General features: G+C 42.1%; 1 protein-coding gene across 1 annotated transcript; it reads left to right on the top strand.

Annotated features, from left to right (window-relative positions):
* Positions 1-1581: 1581 nt before the first annotated feature.
* SRP14 (signal recognition particle 14) lies at positions 1582-6153 on the top strand. The gene is made up of 5 exons (XM_025473225.3): positions 1582-1734; positions 1870-1942; positions 2448-2560; positions 3740-3772; positions 4235-6153. The coding sequence occupies exons 1-5, from the start codon at positions 1711-1713 to the stop codon at positions 4322-4324; spliced, it is 333 nt and encodes a 110-aa protein (XP_025329010.1). The 5' UTR covers positions 1582-1710; the 3' UTR covers positions 4325-6153.
* Positions 6154-12771: the final 6618 nt, after the last annotated feature.

The following is a 12771-nucleotide window of genomic DNA, read 5'->3' as shown; positions in this document are numbered from 1 at the left end:
GCACCTGGACTTTGGCAGTAATCTCTGTGGTATCCCCTCCCGCTCAGCAAAGATGTCTATGTTCCAATACTGGGAATCTATGAATATGTGATCTTACATGTTTAAAGGACTTTGCAGATGTGATTAAAGTAAGGATCTTGAGATGGGGGAGATTATCTAGAAAGGCCCAGTGAAATCACAAGGTCCATATAAGAGGGAAGCAGTAGGATCAGAGTAAGTAGTAGAAGATGTACTGGAAGGAAGAGGCTGTAAGGATGCAAAGAAGAGGCCACAAGCCAAGGAATGAAGGTGGCTTCTGGTAGGACAATGAAACAGATTCTACCCTGAAGCTTCCAGACACAGTGCAACCCTACAGACACATTGATTTTAGCTTTCTGACCTCCAGCCGTGTAAAAGAACAAAGTGATGTTGTTTTAAGGCATTAGGTTTGTGGTGATTAGCAATAGGAAGCTAATACAGCCCTCTGTTTGGTCTCCCCATTTCCTGCCTTGTCATTCTACAGTGCATTCTCCACACCACAGATGGAGGGGGACGGCTTTTAAAATGTAAATTAGATTGTCACTGTCCTCTTTAGAACTTCCTTAACAAGAAGCTTCTGTTTGTGTTTGGAACAAAATCCTAATTTACCATGGCTATAGGCCCTTTATGAGCTGGTCACCTGCTCTCTCTCCAAGCTCTCCATAGTCCTTCATTCCTCCCTGTGGACCTAGGGAAAACGGTTTCCTCTTCTGGGCCTTTGTTCTAGCCATTGCCTGTCCCCAGATCTTTGAATGGCTGGTCCTTCTAGCTTTTGGCTCAGAGTTCTCCTCTAAGAGATTTCCCTGACCCCAACCTCTCATTTGTATCACCCTGTTGTTTTCACAGCACTCATCCTTATCTCAAGTTATTCCTACTTCCTGCCTTTTCCTTTAACCCAAGCTCCAGGAAACCAGGGAGCTTCACTTATCCTGCTGTATCCCCAACTCCTACCACGGTGTCTGTGCCCAGGCAAAGAGGCCCTCAGTAAAAACCCCTTGCATGATTAAATGCTTGACTTCACAGAGGATCTAGGGTTCAAGTTGGCTGCTGGCAGAGCGGGGCCTGGGATGCTGGTCTCCCGTCTGAATCCAGAGATGAAACTAAGTCGGCTCCCGTCCCTCTTGCTAGAGCTGGGGTCGGCCTTTACTTAGAGTACCTAGCCTGGTCAGGGTAGACAGAGGGAGGGTTAGAGGACAGCCTTGGGAACTTACAGTGAGAAAGCAAACAACAGTGATAACAAAGAGAGCTAATGCTTTCCGAGCACTTTCTTCGTGCCAGGCCCTATTCCTCTTCACAACCACGCTGTGAACTGGATCCGGTTGTTACAAGCTGAGGAGACGGAAGCGCTGGGCTGTTAGGTAATTTACCCAACACACAGCTGAATGTACAAAACGACAGGTCTCCACCAAAGCCACCTTTCGCACTCCGTCGCTCCCTCGCGCTGACCTGGGTGAGAGAGCGCCTCGCCGCTGAAATCCCAGACGGCCCGAGGCCTCGGTGGCCGGTTCCGCTCCCGGGAAGGAGGCGGCGTCCCAGAGCGCAGGCGCGGGCGGAGGGCGACGAGAGGGCGGAGGCAGGGATTGGTGGGAGAGAGTGGAAATCTAACAGCGGAAGTCCCGCCCAGCTGCGGCGAAGCTTCCGGCTCCAGGCGCTGGAGCCTTATGCTGACGCCTGGGAGCCAGCGGCGCCGGGATGGTGCTGCTGGAGAGCGAGCAGGTAAAGCCGGAGCTGGCCGGCTGAGGGACGGCTGTAGTCCGGGGCTTAGCTGGGGGCCTCTGCCTCCTGCCGCGGGAGGGAGTGGGACTTGACGAGGATTCGGGGCTGCCTAACGGGGCCCGGCTTCCGTTCCAGTTCCTGACGGAGCTGACCAGACTCTTCCAGAAGTGCCGCTTGTCGGGCAGCGTGTTCATCACCCTGAAGAAGTGTAAGCAGCCGTCGACGCGGCAAGGCCAGAGGGAAGCTGGGAGGCCGAGCGGTGCCCCGGGGCACCCAGGGTCTGGAGCCGTGGGCGGAGTCTGTGTGCCGCGCGTCCCCGCCTTGCCCTGCCTTCCTCCTCCTGTACTGGGCATATTCTGGGCTGCGGGACGGGAGCATTAGGGATTGCGGCGCGGGCGACCCTCAGCACTTAGCCAGCCAAGCTACGTCTGGTTACAGTATGCCCCAACGAGAGAGGGCTTTTTTGGGCGGGCGGCAAGGATCCCAAACCCTGCCACCATAAGTGAGAGCTAATCGGCTTTGCTGGAACTACGTTCCCGTCGTGGAAGTGGCAGGTAGTTTCCCAAGGTCTGGCCAAACTTGATGTAGTGAACAGATCTAGGGCAGTGGGGGTAAATTGGGTATCGTCTTCGTATCCCTTTCCCTGCCTAATAACTTTTTGTCGACCAGTTTACGTTTGTGGCTGTGTTCATCAGGATGCATTTTTCATGCAGATGATGGTCGAACTAAACCCATTCCAAGGAAAGGTTCTGTAGAGGGCTTTGAGCCCTCAGACAACAAGTGTCTGTTAAGAGCTACTGATGGGAAAAAGAAGATCAGCACCGTGGTGAGTTGGATTCCCGACAGTACAATTTTGGAGTTAGAAGACTTGAACTTAACTGAAGATGGGCATATCTGAACCAGGTTTTTGTTTTTGTTTTAAATAAAGGCTAGTAGGCGTGCAGCTGTTTCTTGGGATCAGGGCCACTTTTTATTGCCCTAGTAGTAGGAAATTCAAGAGCAAAATCAAATTGAAGAAGTACTTGTTGGTTCTACTGAAGCTCATGGAAATAAAATTAGCATATTGGTTCTTACTCATAGTGGCACTGGAAGGAGCACTTGGCATAAATATTTGATTTTTAATTCCCTTACACGGCGGGCCTTCAGTGTCAGTGTCTTGGTACCAGATGATCTTACTTGTAAGCTGACAAATCACTTGTATTTGTGGTTGACATAGCAAACATGTAGCTGTATGTTAGGCTTGCTACTAACCTACAGAGAGAATACGGATTTAGTCAGCAGTCCCACTGTTCCCTTTCACGGTGGAGAAGGGCAAAGCAACAGGCTTCCTGGATTCTGAATGTACTTTTTTACTTTGCTGGGGCAGAACAGGACTGCTCTTTAATCACATCAGGATAGGACATTCATGAGAATGTAGACCGTAATTAGTTGATGAGTCTCCCTTTACAGTTATCTTGAGAGGTCTTTTATAGTAAAGTAAACTCATGTGGTTTTAAAAAATAAACTTGGGTATCATGAAATGTGAAAACCTTAGGAATCTTGAGAAGTAGAATTTCTCTTGTGGTAGCTTGTGTTCGGCTTAAATAGACCTGGATTAATGGAAAGTAGGTTTCAAATAAGATGAGGAGGGAGTAGTTTAAATGTATCTTGCACAAAAGATTAAAATGAAGTTCTCTGATATCTCTAGAATCCAGGGAGAAAGTCAGTGCCATGTGTGTAAGAAGTGTCAGACGTGAGAAACTTCACTTCTTTAGTAGCCACCCCCCCTTCTGCCTTTTTCCCTTCTTGGTACAATTCTCATGTGGAAAAAAGTGCAGAGCTGCTTTGCTTCTTCCTCAAAGTGGAGCAGAAGAATAACTGTTTGGTATTATGACCCCTAAAGTTGGAAAGATACATTTTAAAGATGATGTTGTTTTAATGAGCCTTTTGAGTTATTGCCTGGGGTGAGACAGAGGATTCCTATATGAGTAATAACAGTACACTTTCTTTTCTTTTCCTTTTCCAGGTGAGCTCCAAAGAAGTAAACAAGTTTCAGATGGTGAGTTTGTGGTGTTCTCTATACACCCTTTCTCAGGGCAAGAGTAAGCACAAAATTGAATACTGGGTTAAGAATGATATTTCTTATGTTTTGCTGATACTTTAAGTAAAAGCTACCAGGGTCTTTCACTTTCAATGCTAGTATTGTCTTCCTTTTTAGTTTTTTTAGGTAGATTTTGCGTTTGACTTCAGATGTGTTCTATCTATAGTATAGTTGAACAGGAAGTTGCCTGCAGTTTTCCCTTTTTGCTTAAAAAGTGTCAGAAGCTGCTATAATGTGCAAGAATGTGTTTTCCTCTTATACTATTTTCTATAGGACACAAGTGTTCCATGGTATGATTGCTTTATCGGATAGGTGGGCTTTCTGATATTGACTACCCTAAATTCATTATGGAAATGGGGACAGCTGCTCCACCAGTTTGAAACCCTTCCCACTAAGTTCCGTGCTGTGTGTTTTTTATAGGCTTACTCAAACCTATTGAGAGCTAACATGGATGGACTGAAGAAGAGGGACAAAAAGAGCAAGAGTAAGAAGAGCAAAGCGGCACAGTGAAGGGCACCGCATATCCTGCTCTCACCAGTTCACCACCCAGATACTGTTTTTCCTTTGGTTTTTCCTTTTGGCCACAAAGCTAGGTTTCTCATTCCCCTGTGATGACTTTTCATGTGAGAGGAGGCTCATTTTGGATGGAACAAGGGCTGCAGTGTTTACAGGATAGTTGTAAGAAGCCAAGTTTATTTTAGAATTGGTTGATTGGTTTGTGTTGCATGGTTATATATCCTGGGATCATAAAGTCTCTGTAGTTATCTGTGTGAAGAACAATGGATCATTAAACCTGTATTTATCTGCACTGACCATCTCATTTATTTTTTCTAGTCCCTATTAATAGTTTCTGGCAATAATTACTAATTCTGAGTGTTACATTTATGAATGGGCTTTACCCATGTGTTCTAGGTTATTGGTATTAAAACCTGACAGTTTGGGGATGCCTGGGTAGCTCAGTCACCTGAGCATCTGACTCTTAGTTTCTGCTCACGTTGTGATTTCAGGGTTGTAAGGTTGAGCCTCACGTTGGGTTCTGTGCTTAGCACAGAGTCTGCCTGAGATTCTCTGCATCTCCCTGTCCCCCTCCCTCCACTCTTGTTCTCTTTCTCTGTCTCAAATAAATAAAATAAAAAAAAAAAAAACCAACCTGACAGTATTATAAAAAACTTGTGTTATCTCATGGGTATTCTTCTCAACTGGCTGTATATTTAACATCCTCATTCCTTTAGCAAATTTGAATGAGTTCTCATAGCTAATTGAGACTTTGCTTAATCACCTTAAGGATAAGCACGTTACCGAATCAGCAGGAATAATGATTCACCGAATCAGCAGGAATAATGATTCCAAGTTAAAAATGATACTATGTATATTTTTAAAAGATTTATTCATTTGACAGATGAGCACAAGCAGGGGGAATGGTAGAGGGAGAGGGAGAAGCAGGATCCCTGCTGAGCAGGAAGCCTGATGCAGGGCTTGATCCCAGTACCCTGAGATCATGACCCAAGCTGAAGGCAGATGCCCCACTGACTGAGCCACTCAGATACACCTGATACTGTATTTCTTTAAGCACTTTGGTTTGGACATTTTCTTTCTGGGGTAGGGGAAAAAGAATATTTGCTTTTTTTTAAGAGAGCAGGTTGCAAGATGGGTTATTAGGCAATCTCTATTAGATTTTTTTTAATATTGCATAAAAAATTTTTAAATTCCAGTATAGTTAACATACAATGTTACATTAGTTTCAGGTGTACAAGATAGTGTTTTAGGAATTCTATACATTACTCATTGCTCATCAGGAAAAGGGAATTTTTATTTTTTAAAAGATTTTATTTATTCATGAGACACAGAGAGGCAGAGACATAGGCAAAGGGAGAAGCAGGCTTCCTGTAAGGAGTCTGATGTGGAACTCAATTCCCGAACCCCAGGATCACGCCCCGAGCTGAAGGCAGACGCTCAACCACTGAGCCACCCCGGCATCCCAGGATAAGGGAATTTTTAATCCCCTTCAGCTATTTTACCCATCTCCCCACCAACCTCCCCTCTAGAAACTATCAGTATGTTTCCTATAGTTTTTTTTTTTTTCAGTTTCTTAAATTCCACATAGAAGTGTAATCATTTGGTATATGTCTTTCCCTGACCTATTTCAATTAGCATTATACTTTCTAGCTCCATCCATGTTGTTGCAAACGGTAGGATTTCATTCATTTTATGGCACAGTAATATTCTACCATGTATATTTACACCATTTCTTTATCCACTCATCTATTGATGGAAACTTGGTCTGCTTCCATAATTTGGCTGTTGTAAATAATGCTGCAATAAACCTAGGGGTGCATGTATCTTTTTGAAATAGTGTTTTTGTATTCTTTGGGTAAATTCCCAGTAGTGAAATTACTGGATCATATGGCAGTTCTTTTAGTTTTTTCAGGAATCTTCATACTGTTTTCCACATTGGCTGTCCCAGTTTGTGTTTCCACCAACAGTGCACTGAGGGTTCCTTTTTCTCCACATCATTGCCAACACTTACTTCTTATGTTTTTGATTTTAGCCATTCCAACAGGTCACAGGTGATATATATCTCATTGTGGTTTTAATTTGCATTTCCCTGATGAGTGATGTTGAGCATTTTTAATGTGTCTATTCTCCATATGTATGTTATCTTTGGAGAAATGTATGTTCATGTCTAATGCCCATTTTTATTTGGATTGTTGTTGAGTTATAGAAGTTCTTTACATATTTTGGATACTAACCCTATATATGATATGTCATTTACAAATATCTTCTCCCATTCCATAGGTTGTCTTTTAGTTTTATTGTTACCTTGGCTGTGCAGAAGCTTTTTATTTTGGTGTAGTCCCAATAGTTTTTTGCGTTTGTTTCCTTTGCTTCAGGAAACAAATCTAGAAAAATGTTGCTATCATATATGTCAGAATAATTATTAGTGCTCGCATCTCGGACTTTTGTGGTTTCTAGTCTCACAGTTAAAGTCCTTAATCCATTTTGAGTTTATTTTTGTGTATTGTGTAAGTAAGGGGTCCACTTTTCTCACCACTATTTGTTGAAAGAGCCTTTTTTCCATTGCATTTTCTTGCCTCCTTTGTCAAAGATCAAATGAATATATAATAACGGGTTTATTTCTGGGCTCTGTTCTGTTCCATTGTCTATACTGTCTGTACTATATGTACAACTTACAAAGTTGTAGTGACAAAGTAACAATTTACAAAGTTGTAGTAATCTGGATTGTGGTACGTCCAGATTTTTTGTTCTTTTTCATAATTGCTTCGGTTATTTTGGGGTCTTTTGTGGTTCCATACAGATTTTAGAATTATTTGTTCTAGTTCTGTGAAGAATGTTGGTATTTTGATAGAGATGGCATTAAATCTGTAGGTTGCGGGCAGCCTGGGTGACTCAGGGATATAGCGCCACCTTCGGCCCAGGGCCTGATCCTGGAGACCCGGGATCGAGTCCCACGTTGGGCTCCCTACATGGAGCCTGCTTCTCCCTCTTCCTGTGTCTCTGCACCGCCCCCCCCCCCCCCCCCCCCGTCTCTCATGAATAAATAAATAAAATCTTTAAAAAAATCTGTAGGGCAGCCTGAGTGGCTCAGCGGTTTAAGCACCTGTCTTCGGCCCAGGGCGTGATCCTGGAGACTCGGGATCGAGTCCCACATCGGGCTCCCTGCATAGAGCCTGCTTCTCCCTCTGCCTGTGTCTCTGTCTCTCTCTCTCTCTGTGTCTATCATGAGTAAATAAATAAAATCTTTAAAAAAAAATCTGTAGATTGCTTTGGGTTGTGTGGACATCTTAACAATATTTGTTCTTCAATCCATGGAATATTTTCCATTTGTGTCATCTTCAGTTTCTTTCACCTCCTTGGTATCTTTCACCTCCTTTATTACTAGGTATTTTTGTTATTTTTGGTGCAGTTGTAAATGGGATTGTTTTCTTAGTCTTTTTGCTACTTCATTGTTAGTATATCGAAATGCAGTGGATTTCTGTATATTGATTTTGTATCCTACAACCTTACTGAATTCATCAGTTCTAGTAGTCTTTTGTTGGAGTCTTTAGGTGTTTCTGCATATAGTAGTATTGTGACACCTGCAAGTAGTGAATAAAGTTTTACTTTCTTGGGGCACCTGAGTGGCTCATTCAGTTAAGTATCTGCCTTTGGCTCGGGTCATGATTCTGGGGTCCTGGAATTGAGCCTCACATTGGGATCCCTGCTCAGCGGGAAGTCTGCTTCTCCCTCTGCTTCCCCTCACACCCTCCTACCCCCCAACCCCAATGCATGCTGCTCTCTCTCTAATACATTTTTTTTTAAGATTTTATTTATTTATTCATAGAGATAGAGGCAGAGACACAGGAAGAGGGAGAAACAGGCATCATACAGAGAGCCTGACGTGGGACTCGATCCAGGGTCTCCAGGATCACGCCCTGGGCTGCAGGTGGTGCTAAACCGCTGCGCCACGGGGGCTGCCCTAATACATTTAAAAAAAAAATATTTTATTTATTTATGAGAGAGGCAGAGGGAGCAGCAGGCTCCATGGAGGGAGCCTGATGTGGGACTCGAACCCAGGACCCCGGGATCATGCCCTGAGTCGAAGGCAGATGCTCAACTACTAAGCTACCCAGGCATTCCAATATAATCTTTTTTTTTTTTTTACAAAAAGTTTTTACTTTCTTACAAATCTGGATGCCTTTTATTTCTTTTTTTGTCTGATTGCTGCGACTGGGACTTCTAGTACTAAGTTGAATAAAAATGGTGAGTGTAGTCATCCTTGTCTTTTTCCTGATCTTAGAGGAAAAGTCCTCAGGTTTTCACCATTGAGTGTGAGGTTAGCTGTGGGTTTTTCATATATGGCCTTTATTATGTTGAAGTATGTTCCCTCTAAACCTAGTTTGAGAGGATTTTTATCATGAATAGATGTTGTACTTTGTTGACTCCTTTTTCTGTATTGGTTGAAATGATCATACAGGTTTTTATCCATTTTCTTTCTTTTTTTTTTTAAAGGTTTTATTTATCCAGGAGAGAGACAGAGGCAGAGACATAGGCAGAGGGAGAAGCAGGCTCCTTATGGGGATCCTGATGTGGGACTCGATCCTAGGACCCCAGGATCAGGACCTGAGCCACCCAGGTGCCCCATATTTTTATTTCATTTGTCTTCATTTATTTTTTGATTTCCTTTTTGATTTTGTGGTTGACCCACTCACTGTTTGAGTACCATGTTCTTTAACTTCCATTTGTGCTCTTTCTAGATTTTTTCTTACAGTTGAGTTCTAGTTTCATAGTGCTGTGGTTGGAAAAGATGCATAGTGTAACTTATTTGTTGAGGCTTGTTTTGTGGCCTGATATGTGATCTATTCTGGAGAGTGTTCTATGTGCACTTGAGCAGAATGTGTATTTTGCTGTTCTAGGATGGAATGAATGTTCTGAATATATATTAGATCCATCTTGTCCAGTGTATCATTCAAAACTAGTTTCCTTGTTGATTTTTTGTTTGGATGATCTATCTGTTAATATAAGTGCGGTGTTAAGTCCCCTACTCTTATGTATTACTATTGATTCCTTCCTTTGTTATTACCTGATTTTTTAGAGCTTCCATGTTAAGTGTATGTATACTTATATCCTCTTATTGGATTGTCCCTTTTTTATTATTATTTAGTGCCCTTCATCTCTTGTTACAGTCTTTTTCTTAATTTCTTAATTTATTCCTTCCTTCTTTCTCTTTCTTTCTTTTTCTTTTTTTCTTTCTTTCTTTCTCTCTCTCTCTCTTCCTTCCTTCCTTCCTTTTTCTTTTCTTTTTTTTTCTTTTTTCTTTTCTTTCTTTTCTTTTCTTTTCTTTCTTTCTTCTTTCTTTTTCTTTGTTTTCTTTCTTTGTTTTCTTTCTTTCTTTTTCTTTTTTCTTTTCTTTTCTTTCTTTCCTTTCTTTCTTTTCTTTCTCTTTCTTTTCTTTCTTTTCTTTTCTTTTCTTTTCTTTTCTTTTCTTTCTTCTTTATCTATCTATCTATCTATCTATCTATCTATCTATCTATCTATCTAATCTATCTATCTATATCTATGACAGACAGAGAGGCAGAGACATAGGCAGAGGGAGAAGTAGGCTCCATGCAGGGATCCCGCTGTGAGACTCGATCCCGGGACTCTGGGATCATGCCCTGAGCCGAAGGCAGATGCTCAACCCAAGCCACCCAGGCGTCCCAATCTTTTAATTTTTTTTTAAAGATTAATTTGAGAGAGAAACAGACTGTGGGGTTGGGGGGAGGGGGAGAGTGAGGGAGCGAGAATCCCAAGCAGATTATGCTGAGTGCGGAGGCCAGCACAGGGCTCCATCTAATGACCCTGAGATCACGATCTGAGCCAAAACCAAGAGTCAGACAGTCAATAACCCAGATATAACCCAGGTGCCCTACTGGTCTGTTTTTTTTATTTTTTATTTTTTTATTTTTATTTATTTATGATAGGCACACAGTGAGAGAGAGAGAGAGGCAGAGACACAGGCAGAGGGAGAGGGAGAAGCAGGCTCCATGCACCGGGAGCCCGACGTGGGATTCGATCCCGGGTCTCCAGGATCGCGCCCTGGGCCAAAGGCAGGCGCCAAACCGCTGCGCCATCCAGGGATCCCCTGGTCTTTGTTTTAAAGTTTATTTTGTTTCATACAAGGATGGCTCCCCCAGCTTTCTTTTCACTTCCATTTGCATAAGTACTTTCCCATCCCTTCACTTTCAGTCTGCAGGTGTTTTTGGGTCTGAAATGAGTGTCTTGGAGCCAGGATGTAGATGGGCCTTGCTTTTTTATCCATTCTATCACCCTTTGTCTTTTGATGGGCGTGTTTAGTCCATTTACAAAGTAATTATTGATAGGTATGCACTTACAGCTATTTTACATATTTTTATTTAAATTCAAGTTAGTTGGGATGCCTGAGTGGCTCAGCAGTTCAGCATCTGCCTTTGGCACAGGTGGTGATCCCAGAGTCCTGGGATTGAGTCCCACATCGGGCTTCCTACCTCTCTCTCTGTGTCTCTCATAAATAAATAAAATCTTTTTTTTTTTTTTAATTCAAGTTAGTTAACAAATATTAATGTAAAATTCGCTTCAGGAGTAGAATTTAATGATTCATCACTTACAAATAACACTCAGTGCTCATCACAAGTGAACCCCTTAATCCCCATCACCCGTTTAGCCCATCACCCCACTCACTTCCCCTCCAGCAATCCTCACTTTGTTCTCTATGGTTAAGAGTGACTTATGGTTTGGGGCACCTGGGTGGCTCAGTTGGTTAAGCATCTGCCCTTGGCGCTCAGGTCATGATCTTGGAGTCCTGGGATTGAGCCTGACGACGTCAGGCTCCCTGTTCAGCAGGGAATCTGTTTCTGCCTCTCCCTGGACTTGTGCTATCTCTCTCTCACTCTCAAGTAAATAAAAATTTTAAAAGAAAGTCACTTACCGTTTGCCTCCCTGTTTTTATCTTATTTTTCCCTCCTTCCCCCTATGTTCATGTGTTTGGTTTCTTAAATTCCACATGAGTGAAATCATATTTGTCTTTCTTTGCCTGATTTCACCTAGCATCATATACTCTAGTTCTGTCCACATTTTGCAAATGGCAAGATTTCATTCTTTTTGATGGCTGAGTAATATTCCACTGTTTGTATATACCACATCTTCTTTATCCATTTATCAGTCAGTGGAAAATTGAGCTTTTTCATAATTTGCCTATTGCTGATAGTGCTGCTATAAACATGGGGATGCGTGTGGTCCTTCAAATCAGCATTTTTGTATCCTTTGGATAAACACCTAGTAGTACCATTGTTGGGTCATAGTGTAGTTTTATTTTTAACTCTTTGAGGAACCTCCATACTATTTTCAGAGTAACTGCACCAGTTCGCATTCCCACCAACAGTGCAAAAGGGTTCCCCCCCTTTTTTTCTAATATATTTTGTTTTCTTTTTTAATATTTTTTTTGTTTATTCATGAGAGACACACAGGCAGAGGGAGAAGCAGGCTCTCTGCAGGGACTCCAACGTAGGACTTGATCCTGGGACTCCAGGGTTACACCCTGAGCTGAAGGCAGATGCTCAGTCAAGCCACCCAGGCGTCCCTTATGTATGGTTTTATTTTATGGGTGTTTTTGTAGTTGTTTCTTTCCTCTCTTTCTCTCTTCTCTCATGGTTTGGAGGCTTTCCTTAGTGATATTCTTTTCTCTATTTTTCGTATATCTGTTAACCAGTTTTTGCTTTGTGGTTACCATTACGTTAGTAACAAACCTCTTACACATACAGCAATCTACATTAAGTTGATAATCACTTAAATTTGAACCCATTCTTTACTCCTCTCCCCACCACATTCTAGGTACATGGTGTCATATTTTATATCCTTTTGTGACTTCCTTGACTAATTTTTTGTTTTTTTTTTCCTCCCTTGACTAATTTTTACAGATATACTTAATTTTATTGCTTTGGTGCTTCCTACTTTTCTTGTGCCTACAATAGTTTTTCCTGTCCATTGAGTTCCCTTTAAAACTTTTTACAGGGCTGGTTTAGTGGTCATGAATTCCTTTAACTTTTGTTTGAGAAACTTTTTATTTCTTCTACTCTGGATGATAGCCTTGCTGGATACAGTATTCTTGGCTGCAGGTTTTTTTTCTATCAGTACTTTGCATGTATCATGGCACACCCTTCTGAAAGTTTCTGCTGAAAAATTAGCTGATAGCTTATGGGGTTTCCCTTGTATGTAATGGTTTTCTCTTGCTGCTTTTAAAATTCTCTTTATTACTATTTTCTGCTGTTTTAATTACTATGTATCTTGATGGGGACCTTTTGGGTTGATATGTTGGGGTGGTTTGGGCATTTTCATGTGCTTAGTAATTAGAAATAAGGGAAGAACATGGCTGTTGTGTTCTAGCTCCACAAAAGCTTTGGTGTCAACAGATTTGCAACTTAAAAGCCAGATACATGAAAGCA

The sequence above is a fragment of the Canis lupus genome, chromosome 30 (genome assembly GCF_003254725.2).
Source record: "Canis lupus dingo isolate Sandy chromosome 30, ASM325472v2, whole genome shotgun sequence".
Classification (NCBI taxonomy): domain Eukaryota; kingdom Metazoa; phylum Chordata; class Mammalia; order Carnivora; family Canidae; genus Canis; species Canis lupus.
Note: the sequence above shows the minus strand (reverse complement) of the source record. Positions and strands in the feature narration are given on the sequence as shown.

What these genes read in the sequence shown, in the direction of transcription:
- SRP14 (XM_025473225.3), top strand. Translation starts at nt 1,711, where the DNA reads ATGGTGCTGCTGGAGAGCGAGCAG. An exon ending in GTTCATCACCCTGAAGAAGT is followed by an intron (nt 1,943 to 2,447) that starts GTAAGCAGCCGT and finishes TTTTTCATGCAG; the next exon opens with ATGATGGTCGAACTAAACCC. An exon ending in AAAAGAAGATCAGCACCGTG is followed by an intron (nt 2,561 to 3,739) that starts GTGAGTTGGATT and finishes TTCCTTTTCCAG; the next exon opens with GTGAGCTCCAAAGAAGTAAA.